General features: G+C 38.2%; 1 protein-coding gene across 6 annotated transcripts in view; it reads left to right on the top strand.

The window, feature by feature from the left end:
- LOC136125958 (sodium channel protein type 1 subunit alpha) overlaps window positions 1–14,642 on the top strand; it is a 93,141-nt gene that overhangs the window by 20,482 nt on the left and 58,017 nt on the right. For 3 of the 6 annotated variants that reach the window (XM_065880985.1, XM_065880984.1, XM_065880982.1), the window contains exons 6-10: window positions 537–806; window positions 3,612–3,675; window positions 4,225–4,366; window positions 4,980–5,186; window positions 6,729–7,010. In XM_065880985.1, the coding sequence (XP_065737057.1) occupies window positions 537–806; window positions 3,612–3,675; window positions 4,225–4,366; window positions 4,980–5,186; window positions 6,729–7,010 (965 nt within the window). Of the gene's footprint in view, window positions 1–536; window positions 807–3,611; window positions 3,676–4,224; window positions 4,367–4,979; window positions 5,187–6,725; window positions 7,011–14,642 lie in introns of all 6 variants that reach the window. The other 3 variants (XM_065880983.1, XM_065880980.1, XM_065880979.1) reach the window with 1 other exon arrangement.

The raw sequence follows: 14,642 nt of genomic DNA, 5'->3' as shown, positions 1-14,642 counted from the left end.
TCCAACCAAGGATTGAACTCGGGCCACAGCAGTGAAAGCGCCAAGTCCTAACCACTGGACAGCCAGGGAACTCCCCAAGGAGTTATTATCCTAAAGTGCAATTATACTCCAAACCACTTCCAGTTTTATAGCAAAACCTTTCCTACTTATGAATAGGAATTTTAAAATATTTTTCTTCACGTAATTTGTTATAGAACTGAAAACTGGCCCCAATGAAAGAAAGTATGGGGCAAGTTTCATCAGCAAAACGGAGAAATATAAGACCTTAATATAGGCTTTGTGAAGACCATGAACTTCCAGCTATTTTCTCCCAACCGAATGGGATATGGATCTTCATTTCATGGTTTAGATTTTTTTACATTTCCAGAGTCTATTTCCATAAGCACTTCAGCCTTCCATGAAGTGTTGCTCTCCCACTAGCACTGCAATCATTTGCACACTTATTCATGGAGTGTATGTTTTCAAGAAAATTGTGTGACGCTTTTGGTATTTTCAGACATTCTCAGTCTTCATAGTAATAACCTTCTTTCTTTCAGGCCTGAAGACCATCGTAGGGGCCCTGATCCAGTCTGTGAAGAAGCTCTCAGATGTCATGATCCTGACTGTGTTCTGTCTGAGCGTGTTTGCACTGATTGGGCTGCAGCTCTTTATGGGCAACCTGCGGAATAAATGTGTACAATGGCCTCCCACCAATGCTTCCCTGGAGGAACATAGTGTAGAGAAGAATATAACTGTGAATTACAATGGCACACTTGTAAACGAAACTCTCATTGAGTTTGACTGGAAATCATATGTTCAAGATTCAAGTAAGAATTACTGTCATGTAGGTTTATTTTTTCACTGTTGATCGTCTTTCCATCTAGGCATGGAAAATTTTTTAAATGATTGCATAACAGGTTGTGATCTCTTAATCACCTTCTAATGGTTTGCACATACATTTAATTATTTAATTGATAACTATAATAACTATTTTATTGATAACCCTATGGGAGGCTGAAAAATTCAGCTTGAAAGAAATTTTCTTAGGATATTGGGTTGCTGTACATTCTTCTCATCATAGTGTACAATGCTGTATATTGTCTCATTTGAGACAATCAAATGACATAAAGTATTTGAAAACCCTTTGTAAACTCCAAAGTATTATGTAAATGTAACCCATTAAACACTAATTGCAGAATGTGTTTTATGTACCAGAAAGTGATAATTCTTAAAGTAATGATAGCATAATAAAAAAAAAACTAATCAGTGTCTTTTTATAGTTATAGATCTGGAAAATACCTTGGTTGATACAGATGTACACTTCCATGATGTTAGTGACATGCCAACAAATAATTTGCAAATAATTGTAAATTGCTGGATTAAGAAAAATGCCTTAAGAAAAATACATGTCAGAGGAATACATGAAATGTCCCTTTTTTACTTCACATGATCCTTATAAGGCCACTGCTGTCACCAACTCCCTGAAATCTTTTTTTGTTGTTGTTGTTTTAATCTAAGATCAAGGAACTGATTATGAGGATGTCACTTAGGATTTATTCACTCTAGGGAAAATTTATTATACTCCATTTTTGTTACATTCAAAATAAAAGAAGTCAAGAATATCTGAGGCTATTTTCAGCCCTAAAAATCTGTTTCTTGTCATTTTCTCTAATAATATTCCATTTGTTGAGCAAAGATTATTTTAAACTAAATGCAAATATAAATAAAATGGTTTATTTTTGAAAGTAATAGAAAATTAAATTTATTAAAATTAAAGATAAACATTATGACTGAAAGTTATATTTTCTTCAAGTTAAACTTCTATATCAGTGAGTTTAATGGATAAAACTTCACTTATAAATATCTGGTATCAAAACTTTGTCCAAGGCTTCCCTGGTGGTGTAGTGGTTAAAAATCCGCCTGCCAATGCAGGGGACACGGGTTCAAGCCCTGGTCCGGGAAGATCCCACATGCCACGGAGCAACTAAGCCCATGTGCCACAACTACTGAGCCTGCGCTCTAGAGCCCCCGAGCCACAACTACTGAAGCCCACACACCTAGAGCCCGTGTTCCGCAACAAGAGAAGCCACGGCAATGAGAAGCCTGTGCACCTCAACAAAGTGTAGCCCCCGCTAGCTGCAACTAGAGAAAGCCTGTGCGCAGCAACCAAGACCCAGCACAGCCAAAATTAAATAAACTAAAAAAAGATGTATCCATAAGCTGTCATATTCCTTTCACATTGTTTAATTTCATTTAAAAGTTAAGAAATTGTATCTTAATTTCTTATGTTCAGAGAAGTAAAGACATTGAAAATTAAAATAGTTCCGTTATGTATTTTTGTATCTCTTACAGAACTATAGGTAGAGTAAATTTCTCAGAAAATTTAGCATCTAGAAAATATTTTTCCTACAAAATCCAAAATTGTCCTTTTTACAAAATGACTCTTTAATTCCATGTGTTTCTCTTTTTGTCATCCCTTTACTTATTAATTCAATAAACTTTATTGAAAGGCTACTAGGTCCCAAACACTAGTAATATGGAAATAATTAATGATTAGACATTTTTTTCAAGAAGGAACAGTATTTGTAAGCAAATAATCACAATATAAGACAGTGAATGTATAATAATGGCTATACATGTTACTGGTAGCACAGTGAGAGGATTTCTTAATTTTGCCAATCCTTAAGTGGGAAGAAAGTAGAAGCTATCAAGGAATAATTCACAGAGGAAGTGACACTTCAACAGGACGTTGAAAGAATCTAGCGAATTTGCCAGAGACAGAAAACTTTGAGATAATGAAATATTCACCTATAATAGTTATTTTAGCTTTAGTACAATATTTAAAATTATTTTTTATTTCACTTGTTTTAGCAGTTGACATGATTTATGCATCTTTTACTAAGCTGCCTATGATATATTCTATAAGTTGGTAGAATGTAAATTATAATTATTAGTCATTTATAAAGTGTTAAAAAATACAGAAGACGGTTCAGAAAAGTTAAAATCCCTTTATTTTGAAATATGTAGCTGTTTTGAGAAAGCAAAGAAATCCCTGTCATTCTTATTTACTTTTACAGAATGAAGTTTTGTTTGTTTTGTTTTGTGTGGTACGCGGACCTCTCACTGTTGTGGCCTCTCCCGTTGCGGAGCACAGGCTCCGGACGCGCAGGCTCAGCGGCCATGGCTCACGGGCCTAGCCCCTCCGCGTCATGTGAGATCTTCCCGGACCAGGGAACGAACTTGTGTCCCCTGCATCGGCAGGCGGACTCTCAACCACTGCGCCACTAGGGAAGCCCCCAGAATGAAGTTTTTATTTTTCATGAGGAGGGTAAAAAAACACTGATACCTTTTAAAATACTATGTTAGTACCTGTGATTATCACTAATTTTACATTCATAAAGAAAAAATGCTTTGTACTATTAACTAAGTATCCAATCTCCTTAATATAATATCTAATATTTAGAGGGAATAACACTTGTGCCTTTGAATAAATTATATAATGTATTTAAAACTATAATAATATATTTAAAATTATAATAATGTACTTAAAATTATGAACTTTAAAAGAGCATCCTATTCTCATTTTGCAGTGTCATGCAAATATTCATCATGTGACTTTTTTTCCTAAACAGGATATCATTATTTTCTGGAGGGTTTTTCAGATGCACTACTGTGTGGAAATAGCTCAGATGCTGGGTAAGACAATCATTTGTGTGTGCCTGCGTGTGTGTGTGTGTGTGTGTATATATATTTTCTCTTTTTTTATACAAACTGACAGATAACAGCCAAGTAACTTTATTCATACTAATTTGCTATAATTAAGCTTATTTATAAGGTGAAGGATTATTTAAATATTAGACAAGCTTTCATGTTTCATAAAACAAGAAGTTATACTTTAGCTTTAATGCTGTTTCCCTTAGATGAGTATATGTGAGCTATGAGACGACTCTGGATTATCCATGGTAGGAAAATGAACTACACATATGTTAACACACTAATTACCAACAGAAAATAGTTTTGTAAAATATAACTAGAAATGCTATGCAATATTTTAATGATGACGTCAAGTGGATAGTAAAATTATGTTAAGTCAAAAGTTGGGAAATGTATTAATTGCTTATTATCATACTTTTATCCCTTGAAGTAGCAAATCTTCCTGGCTAGACAATATCATAAGTATAGCACGCTACCAGAATAAAAAGACAGCAGAATTTCTTATAATACTTTCTTTTGCCACGTTTACAGCCAATGTCCAGAAGGATACATGTGTGTGAAAGCTGGTAGAAATCCCAATTATGGCTACACAAGCTTCGATACCTTCAGTTGGGCTTTTTTGTCCCTGTTTCGACTGATGACTCAGGACTTCTGGGAAAATCTTTACCAACTGGTGAGAACCTGAAGAGACACATATTGTGTTTAATTGGAAGTATATAAGAAAACCAGCTTAGTTATGAAATCCAAATCAATTATCCTATTGATTATAACACATATTAAGCATAGCAATGCCAAGAGCAGCAATTCTCTCTCATTTCCCCTTGGCTCAAAACCTATTTCCCACCCTTCCCAGACACAGATCCTCCTAAACAGAAGGCATATATTCCCCTTAACTCTGTTTACCCACTCAGGTATCATCCTTCAGGTGGCAGGTGATGAAAATGAATAAGCAGATGTAGAAGGATAACTTTGGTCTCTTCCTTAACTTTATTCAAAGCCTCAGCTCTTTGATGGAGATCTCCATGGTACTTTATTTGACTCTTCTTTATTCCTGATAAATCCAAGAATTCCCTCCTACACATCAGAATGTTGAATGCATGAGTTAGGGGAGAAGGAAGAGGATGATGTTAAAGAAACAGACAGTCAACGAGGTAGGAGGGGCTGTGAACGTCATAATTATTATTTATATCAGAGTCCTATAAGACACACAGTAAGTTGGAGACAGGTAAAGCCACCCGTTTGTGAAATAATATTGAAAAAAATAATTCTGGTGTTCTTATTTTCAGACATTACGTGCTGCTGGAAAAACATACATGATATTTTTTGTGCTGGTCATTTTCTTGGGCTCATTCTATCTAATAAATTTGATCCTGGCTGTGGTAGCCATGGCCTATGAGGAGCAGAATCAGGCCACCTTAGAAGAGGCAGAACAGAAAGAGGCTGAATTTCAGCAGATGCTTGAACAGCTTAAAAAGCAACAGGAAGCAGCTCAGGTAAATTCACCAAATCAACTCAGGTAAATTCACCAAATCAAATATGTCCTGTCTCATGGTACAAACCTTCTTTATTGTTTTGGTTGTTACAAAAATACTGGAGAGAAAGTGAGAGACAGATAATTGTTTGTACTTAAGAGAAGCTGGTAGTATAGGGGATTAGTAAGGATTTCTACATTGTTTTCATCATCTATAAGTCATTTAGTTTAATTATTCTAAGATGTTTACGATATGGACCACAATAGAACTCTCTCATGCTATTTTAATCATCTTAAAATTTTTAGAATACAAGGGAAAATGTGATTTTGGGGTCTTGTCAGGTGAGAAACTTACTGAATGAGTATACTGGCATTAGAAGAAAATCCTAAGAAATCATCTTTTCTTAGAAAAAAGTTTATTGGTTATTATATAAAACAATGTTCATGTGGTTCTTAGAAGATTGTCTATTACTTTCTTTAACCAAAACTATGTTGTCTTTTAATGTGGTTGCTTAATTGCCTTTCTTACATAAATAAGAAAGTGATTGACTATTGTAATGTTCTCTGATACAGCAGTATCCAATAAGCATATGAAAGTCATCAATTTTTATGGAGATCGGGGAACCTAAGAATTACTTGTTCTTATAGTGAGGTGTCAGTACTCACAGTACAATAAAATGCCCTTCTTATCCCTTCCATCTTTCCTTACTCTTTCCGTTCAGCATCGAAACTCACTGTCTTTACTAAAGAAGAAAGTTATTTGGGGAGTATTAATTTATTTGCAAGAGGCCTTGTATTCAGAGTACTCTTGGAAAAATGATAATAATCAAAAAGTGCCAACCTAGGGCTAGTACAAGTTGTGATCAAAAAACATTGTTTTCATCCCATGACCATGTGGCCAGCAAGAACCAGTGCCAAATTAAAGAAGCTGGGGATGGTCTTGGGAGAACTGAACATCTTGTCTTGCTTAGCCGAAACTTCTGACCCTTCCTTCTCCAGTCTTCTGAATAGAGTATTGTGGAGGGGTAAGGAAGGGATTTTATCACCTTCCATAAATTTTATTGATAATATTGTGAGAGTATTGGACAACCCTGTTTCAATAACTGGAAAGAGGATCTCAGCTCTTTATCTCATTCCTCCTATCTTTGGATTAGACCCCAAGTTACTGATCAGCTTTTCTTCCATGCTCCAGTTTTTTTTCAGTTGGGAAAAAAAAAAAAAAAAAAAGACAGTGCTAATTACATACCAATTTTTAGAGTAAATCAAATCCCAAAAGTAATATGAATTTATGTTCTTGTCTGATTGATCCTTTTGAATATGCAGTCTGTAAAACATCATACAAATGTAATCAATGTTAGCACAAAGAAAACCAAATTAACTCTAAAATCCTTTATTAGATGGAAAGAAAAAATTTTTCTTTTATACTTGCAGAGTTTCTTCGATGTAAGATTAGCTGGAGTCAGCTAAATTATTTTTAAAATGCTTTGCAAATACTTTAGCTATTTTTTTAAAGGTAAAGTCTTCTCTAGTTCCATGCTAAGACCATTTCTCCTCAATGTAGCAGGCAGCGGCTGTAACTGCCTCAGTGCATTCCAGAGAACCTAGTGCAGCAGGCGGGCTCTCAGACAGCTCATCTGAAGCCTCCAAGTTGAGTTCCAAGAGTGCAAAGGAAAGAAGAAATCGGAGAAAGAAAAGAAAACAGAAAGAGCAGTCTGGTGGAGAAGAGAAAGATGACGATGAATTCCATAAATCTGAATCTGAAGACAGCATCAGGAGGAAAGGGTTTCGCTTCTCCATAGAAGGGAATCGGTTGACATATGAAAAGAGGTACTCCTCCCCACACCAGGTATGGCACTGCTGAGTTAAATGATGCATGGATGGAAATTAGAATACTGAAGAGAGGGGTAGGAATTAAATACAACTTATGAATTTTTTAAATCTTTATTGGAGTATAATTGCTTTACAATTGTGTGTTAGTTTCTGCTTTATAACAAAGTGAATCAGTTATATATATACATATGTTCCCATATCCCTTCCCTCTTGCGTCTCCCTCCCTCCCGCCCTCCCTATCCCACCCCTCCAGGCGGTCACAAAGCACCGAGCAGATCTCCCTGTGCTATGCAGCTGCTTCCCACTAGCTATCTACCTTATGTTTGGTAGTGAATATATGTCCATGCCTCTATCTTGCTTTGTCACAGCTTACCCTACCCCCTCCCCATATCCTCAAGTCCATTCTCTAGTAGGTCTGTGTCTTTATTCCTATCTTACCCCTAGGTTCTTCATGACATTTTTTTTTCTTAAATTCCATATATATGTGTTAGCATACGGTATTTGTCTCTCTCTTTCTGACTTACTTCACTCTGTATGACAGACTCTAGGTCTATCCACCTCATTACAAATAGCTCAATTTCCTTTCTTTTTATGGCTGAGTAATATTCCATTGTATATATGTGCCACATCTTCTTTATTCATTCATCCAATGATGGACACTTAGGTTGACTCCATCTCCGGGCTGTTGTAAATAGAGCTGCAATGAACATTTTGGTACATGACTCTTTTTGAATTATGGTTTTCTCAGGATATATGCCCAGTAGTGGGATTGCTGGGTCATATGGTAGTTCTATTTGTAGTTTTTTAAGGAACCTCCATACTGTACTCCACAGTGGCTGTATCAATTTACATTCTCACCAACGGTGCAAGAGGGTTCCCTTTTCTCCACACCCTCTCCAGCATTTATTGTTTCTAGATTTTTTGATGATGCCCATTCTGACCGGTGTGAGATGATATCTCATGGTAGTTTTGATTTGCATTTCTCTAATGATTAATGATGTTGAGCATTCTTTCATGTGTTTGTTGGCAGTCTCTATATCTTCTTTGGAGAAATGTCTATTTAGGTCTTCTGCCCATTTTTGGATTGGGTTTTTTGTTTTTTTGTTATTGAGCTGCATGAGCTGCTTGTAAATTTTGGAGATTAATCCTTTGTCAGTTGTTTCATTTGCAAATATTTTCTCCCGTTCTGAGGGTTGTCTTTTGGTCTTGTTTATGGTTTCTTTTGCTGTGCAAAAGCTTTGAAGTTTCATTAGGTCCCATTTGTTTCTTTTTGTTTTTATTTCCATTTCTCTAGGAGGTGGGTCAAAAAGGATCTTGTTGTGATTTATGTCATAGAGTGTTCTGCCTCTGTGTTCCTCTAAGAGTTTGACAGTTTCTGGCCTTAAATTTAGGTCTTTAATCCATTTTGAGCTTATTTTTGTGTATGGTGTTAGGGAGTGATGTAATCTCATACTTTTACATGTAGCTGTCCAGTTTTCCCAGCACCACTTATTGAAGAGGCTGTCCTTTCTCCACTGTACATTTCTGCCTCCTTTATCAAAGATAAGGTGACCATATGTGCGTGGGTTTATCTCCGGGCTTTCTATCCTGTTCCATTGATCTTTCTGTTTTTGTGCCAGTACCATACTGTCTTGATTATTTTAGCTTTGTAGTATAGTCTGAAGTCAGGGAGCCTGATCCTTCCAGCTCCGTTTTTCTTTCTCAAGATTGCTTTGGCTATTCGGGGTCTTTTGTGTTTCCATACAAATTGTGAAATTTTTGGTTCTAGTTCTGTGAAAATTGCCATTGGTAGTTTGATAGGGATTGCATTGAATCTGTAGATTGCTTTAGGTAGTAGAGTCATTTTCACAATGTTGATTCGTCCAATCCAAGAACATGGTATATCTCTCCATCTGTTTGTATCATCTTTAATTTCTTTCATCAGTGTCTTATAATTTTCTGCATACAGGTCTTTTGTCTCCTTAGGTAGGTTTATTGCTAGATATTTTATTCTTTTTGTTGCAGTGGTAAATGGGAGTGTTTTCTTGATTTCACTTTCAGATTTTTCATCATTAGTGTGTAGCAATGCCAGAGCTTTCTGGGCATTAATTTTGTATCCTGCTACTTTACCAAATTCATTGATTAGCTCTAGTAGTTTTCTGGTAGCATCTTTAGGATTCTCTATGTATAGAGATTCTCTATGTATAGGATTCTCTATGTATAGGATTCTCTATGTATAGGATTCTCTATGTATAGGATTCTCTATGTATAGAGCTGTCACTGCAAACAGTGACAGCTTTACTTCTTCTTTTCCTATTTGGATTACTTTTATTTCCTTTTCTTCTCTGATTGCTGTGGCTAAAACTTCCAAAACTATGTTGAGTAAGAGTGGTGAGACTGGGCAACCTTGTCTTGTTCCTGATCTTAGTGGAAATGCTTTCAGTTTTTCACCATTGAGGATGATGTTGGCTGTGGGTTTGTCATATATGGCCTTTATTATGTTGAGGAAAGTTCCCTCTATGCCTACTTTCTGCATGGTTTTTTATCATAAATCGGTGTTGAATTTTGTCAAAAGCTTTCTCTGTATCTATTGAGATGATCATATGGTTTTTCTCCTTCAATTTGTTAATATGGTTTATCACATTGTTTGATTTGCGTATATTGAAGAATCCTTGCATTCCTGGAATAAACCCCACTTGATCATGGTGTATGATCCTCTTAATGTGCTGTTGGATTCTGTTTGCTAGTATTTTGTTGAGGATTTTTGCATCTATGTTCATCAGTGATATTGGCCTGTAGTTTTCTTTCTTTGTGACATCCTTGTCTGGTTTTGGTATCAAGGTGATGGTGGCCTCGTAGAATGAGTTTGGGAGTGTTCCTCCCTCTGCTATATTTTGGAAGTGTTTGCGAAGGATAGGTGTTAGCTCTTCTCTAAATGTTTGATAGAATTTACCTGTGAAGCCATCTGGTCCTGGGCTTTTGTTTGTTGGAAGATTTTTAATCACAGTTTCAATTTCAGTGCTTGTGATTGGTCTGTTCGTATTTTCTATTTCTTCCTGATTCAGTCTTGGCAGTTTGTGCATTTCTAAGAATTTGTCCATTTCTTCCAGGTTGTCCATTTTATTGGCATAGAGTTGCTTGTAGTAATCTCTCATGATCTTTTGTATTTCTGCAGTGACAGTTGTTACTTCTCCTTTTTCATTTCTAATTCTGTTGTGTTGAGTCTTCTCCCTTTTTTTCTTGATGAGTCTGGCTAATGGTTTATCAATTTTGTTTATCTTCTCAAAGAACCAGCTTTTAGTTTTATTGGTCTTTGCTATCGTTTCCTTCATTTCTTTTCCATTTATTTCTGATCTGATTTTTATGATTTCTTTTCTTCTGCTAATTTTCGGGTTTTTTTGTTCTTCTTTCTCTAATTGCTTTAGGTGCAAGGTTAGGTTGTTTATTTGAGATGTTTCCTGTTTCTTAAGGTAGGATTGTATTGCTATAAACTTCCCTCTTAGAACTGCTTTTGCTGCATCCCATAGATTTTGGGTCGTCGTGTCTCCATTGTCATTTGTTTCTAGGTATTTTTTAATTTCCTCTTTGATTACTTCACTGATCACTTTGTTATTAAGTAATGTATTGTTTAGCCTCCATGTGTTTGTATTTTTTACAGATCTTTTCCTGTAATTGATATTTAGTTTCATAGCGTTGTGGTCAGAAAAGATAGTTGAAACAATTTCAATTTTCTTAAATTTACCAAGGCTTGACCTGTGACCCAAGATGTGATCTATCCTGGAGAATGTTCCATGAGCACTTGAGAATAATGTGTATTCTGTTGTTTTTGGATGGAATGTCCTATAAATATCAATTAAGTCCATCTTGTTTAATGTATCATTTAAAGCTTGTGTTTCCTTATTTATTTTCATTTTAGATGATCCATCCATTGGTGAAAGTGGGGTGTTAAAGTCGCCTACTATAAATGTGTTACTGTAGATTTCCCCTATTATGGCTGTTAGTATTTGCCTTATGTATTGAGGTGCTCCTATGTTGGGTGCATAAATATTTACGATTGTTATATCTTCTTGGATCGATCCCTTGATCATTATGTAGTGTCCTTCTTTGTCTCTTCTAACAGTCTTTATTTTAAAGTCTATTTTGTCTGATATGAGAATTGCTACTCCAGCTTTCTTTTGGTTTCCATTTGCATGAAATATCTTTTACCATCCCCTTACTTTCAGTCTGTATGTGTCTCTAGCTCTGAAGTGGGTCTCTTGTAGACAGCAAATATATGGGTCTTGTTTTTGTATCCATTCAACCAATCTGTGTCTCTTGGTGGGAGCATTTAGTCCATTTACATTTAAGGTAATTATTGATATGTATGTCCCTATTACCATTATCTTGTTTTGGGTTCATTATTGTAGGTCTTTTCCTTCTCTTGTGTTTCTTGCCTAGAGAAGTTCCTTTAGCAGTTGTTGGAAAGCTGGTTTGGTGGTGCTGAACTCTCTCAGCTTTTGCTTGTCTGTAAAGGTTTTAATTTCTCCATCAAATCTGAATGAGATCCTTGCTGGGTAGAGTAATCTTGGTTGCAGGTTTTTCTCCTTCATCACTTTAAATATGTCCTTACAGTCCATTCTGGCTTGCAGAGTTTCTGCTGAAAGATCAGCTGTTAACCTTATGGGGATTCCCTTGTGTGTTATTTGTTGTTTTTCCCTTGCTGCTTTTAATATGTTTTCTTTGTATTTAATTTTTGACACTTTGATTAATATGTGTCTTGGCATATTTCTCCTTGGATTTATCCTGTACGGGACTCTCTGTGCTTCCTGGACTTGATTAACTATTTCCTTTCCCATATTAGGGAAGTTTTCAACTATAATCTCTTCAAATATTTTCTCAGTCCCTTTCTTTTTCTCTTCGTCTTCTGGAACCCCAATAATTCGAATGTTGGTACGTTTAACGTTGTCCCAGAGGTCTCTGAGACTGTCCTCAATTCTTTTCATTCTTTTTTCTTTATTCTGCTCTGCAGTAGTTATTTCCACTATTTTATCTTCCTGGTCACTTATCCGTTCTTCTGCCTCAGTTATTCTGCTATTGATCCCATCTAGAGTACTTTTAATTTCATTTATTGTGTTGTTCATCGTTGTTTGTTTCATCTTTAGTTCTTCTAGGTCCTTGTTAAATGTTTCTTGCATTTTGTCCATTCTATTACCAAGATTTTGGATCATCTTTACTATCATTATTCTGAATTCTTTTTCAGGTAAACTGCCTATTTCCTCTTGTTAGGTCTGGTGGGTTTTTATCTTGCTCCTTCATCTGCTGTGTGTTTTTCTGTCTTCTCATTTTGCTTATCTTACTGTCTTAGGGGTCTCCTTTTTGCAGGCTGCAGGTTCGTAGTTCCCGTTGTTTTTGGTGTCTGTCCCCAGTGGCTAAGGTTGGTTCAGTGGGTTGTGTAGGCTTCCTGGTGGAGGGGAGTAGTGCCTCTGTTCTGGTGGATGAGGCTGGATCTTGTCTTTCTGATGGGCAGGTCCACATCTGGTGGTGTGTTTTGGGGTGTCTGTGTCCTTATTATGATTTTAGGCAGCCTCTCTGCTAATGGGTGGGGCTGTGTTCCTGTCTTGCTAGTTGTTTGGCATAGGATGTCCAGCACTGTAGCTTGCTGGTCGTTGAGTGAAGCTGGGTGCTGGTGTTGAGATGGAGATCTCTGGGAGATTTTTGCCATTTGATATTATGTGGAGCTGGGAGGTCTCTTGTGGACCAGTGTCCTGAAGTTGGCTCTCCCACCTCAGAGGCACAGCACTGACTCCTGGCTGGAGCACCAAGAGCCTTTCATCCACACGGCTAAGAATAAAAGGGAGAAAAAGTATTAAGAAAGAATTAGTAGAAGAAAGAAAGAAAGAAAGAAAGAAAGAAAGAAAGAAAGAAAGAAAGAAAGAAAGAAAGAAAGAAAGAAAGAAAGAAAAGAAAGAGAAAGAAAGGAGGGAGGGAGGAAGGAGGGAAGGAAGGAAAGAAAGAAAGAAAGAAGATAAAGTAAAATAAAATAAAGTAAGATAAAATATAATAAAGTTATTAAAATAAAAAATAATTATTAAAAAAAAATAAAAGGAAGGATAGAGCCCTAGGACAAGTGGTGGAAGCAAAGCTATTCAGACAAAATCTCACACAGAAGCATACACATACACACTCACAAAAAGAGGAAAAGGGGAAACAATCATAAATCTTGCTCTCAAAGTCCACCTCCTCAATTTGGGATGATTCGTTGTCTATTCATGTATTGCACAGATGCAGAGTACATCAAGTTGATTGTGGAGCTTTAATCCGCTGCTTCTGAGGCTGCTGGGAGAGATTTCCCTTTCTCTTCTTTGTTCTCACAGCTCCCAGGGGCTCAGCTTTGGATTTGGCCCCGCCTCTGCGTGTAGGTCGCTGGAGGACGTCTGTTCTTCGCTCAGACAGAACGGGGTTAAAGGTGCCGCTGTTTTGCGGGCTCTGGCTCACACAGGCCGGGGGGGGAGGGAGGGGCATGGAGTGCGGCGCAAGCCTGCAGCGGCAGAGGCCAGCGTGACGTTGCGCCAGCGTGACGTTGCACCAGCCTGAGGCGCGCTGTGCGTTTTCCCCGGGAAGTTGTCCTTGGATCCCGGGACCCTGGCAGTGGCGGGCTGCACAGGCTCTCGGGAGGGGAGGTGTGAATAGTGACCTGAGCTCGCACACAGGCTTCTTGGTGGCAGCAGCAGCAGCCTTAGCGTCTCATGCCCATCTTTGGGGTCCGCGCTTTTAGCCGCGGCTCGCGCCTGTCTCTGGAGCTCCTTTAAGCAGCGCTCTTAATCCCCTCTCCTCGCGCACCAGGAAACAAAGAGGGAAGAAAAAGTCTCTTGCTTCTTCGGCAGGTCCAGACTTTTCCCCAGACTCCCTCCCAGCGGCTAGCCGTGGTGCACTAACCCCCTGCAGGCTGTGTTCACGCAGCCAACCCCAGCCCTCTTCCGGCGCTCCGACCGAAGCCCAAGCCTCAGCTCGCAGCCCCGCCTGCCCCGGCAGGTGAGCAGACAAACCTCTCGGGCTGGTGAGTGCCGGTCGGCCCTGATCCTCTGTGCGAGAATCTCCCCGCTTTGCCCTCTGCACCCCTGTTGCTGTGCTCTCCTCCACAGCTTCAAAGCTTCCCCCCTCTGCCACCCGCAGTCTTCGCCCGCGAAGGGGCTTCCTAGTGTGTGGAAACCTTTCCTCCTTCACATCTCCCTCCCACTGGTGCAGGTCCCGTCCCTATCCTTTTGTCTCTGTTTATTCTTTTTTCTTTTGTCCTACCCAGGTACGTGGGGGTTTCTTGCCTTTTGGGAGGTCTGAGGTCTGCCAGCGTTCAGTAGGTGTTCTGTAGGAGTTGTTCCATGTGTAGATGTATTTCTGGTATATCTGTGGGGAGGAAGGTGATCTCCGCGTCTTACTCTTCCGCCATCTTCCCGGAAGCCCAGCCAAAGCAATCTATGTATTATTCTTTTCTGATAATTCTTTCAGTGTATTCCTTCTGGCTTTGTGCAAAGCGATTCTTTGTTTTGTACCTTGCCGCTGCTGAGCTCTACAGATCCCGCTCCTTCCACACAGTTTGCCAATTCCGCGGGCCTTACTCAACTTATGAATTTTTATCAACTGAATTGACTGCTGTGTTTATTATATTTAAACCTATCCTTTCTGTACATAGTTA

Source organism: Phocoena phocoena, chromosome 7 (genome assembly GCF_963924675.1).
Source record: "Phocoena phocoena chromosome 7, mPhoPho1.1, whole genome shotgun sequence".
In the NCBI taxonomy this organism is placed as follows: Eukaryota; Metazoa; Chordata; class Mammalia; order Artiodactyla; family Phocoenidae; genus Phocoena; species Phocoena phocoena.
Note: the sequence above shows the minus strand (reverse complement) of the source record. Positions and strands in the feature narration are given on the sequence as shown.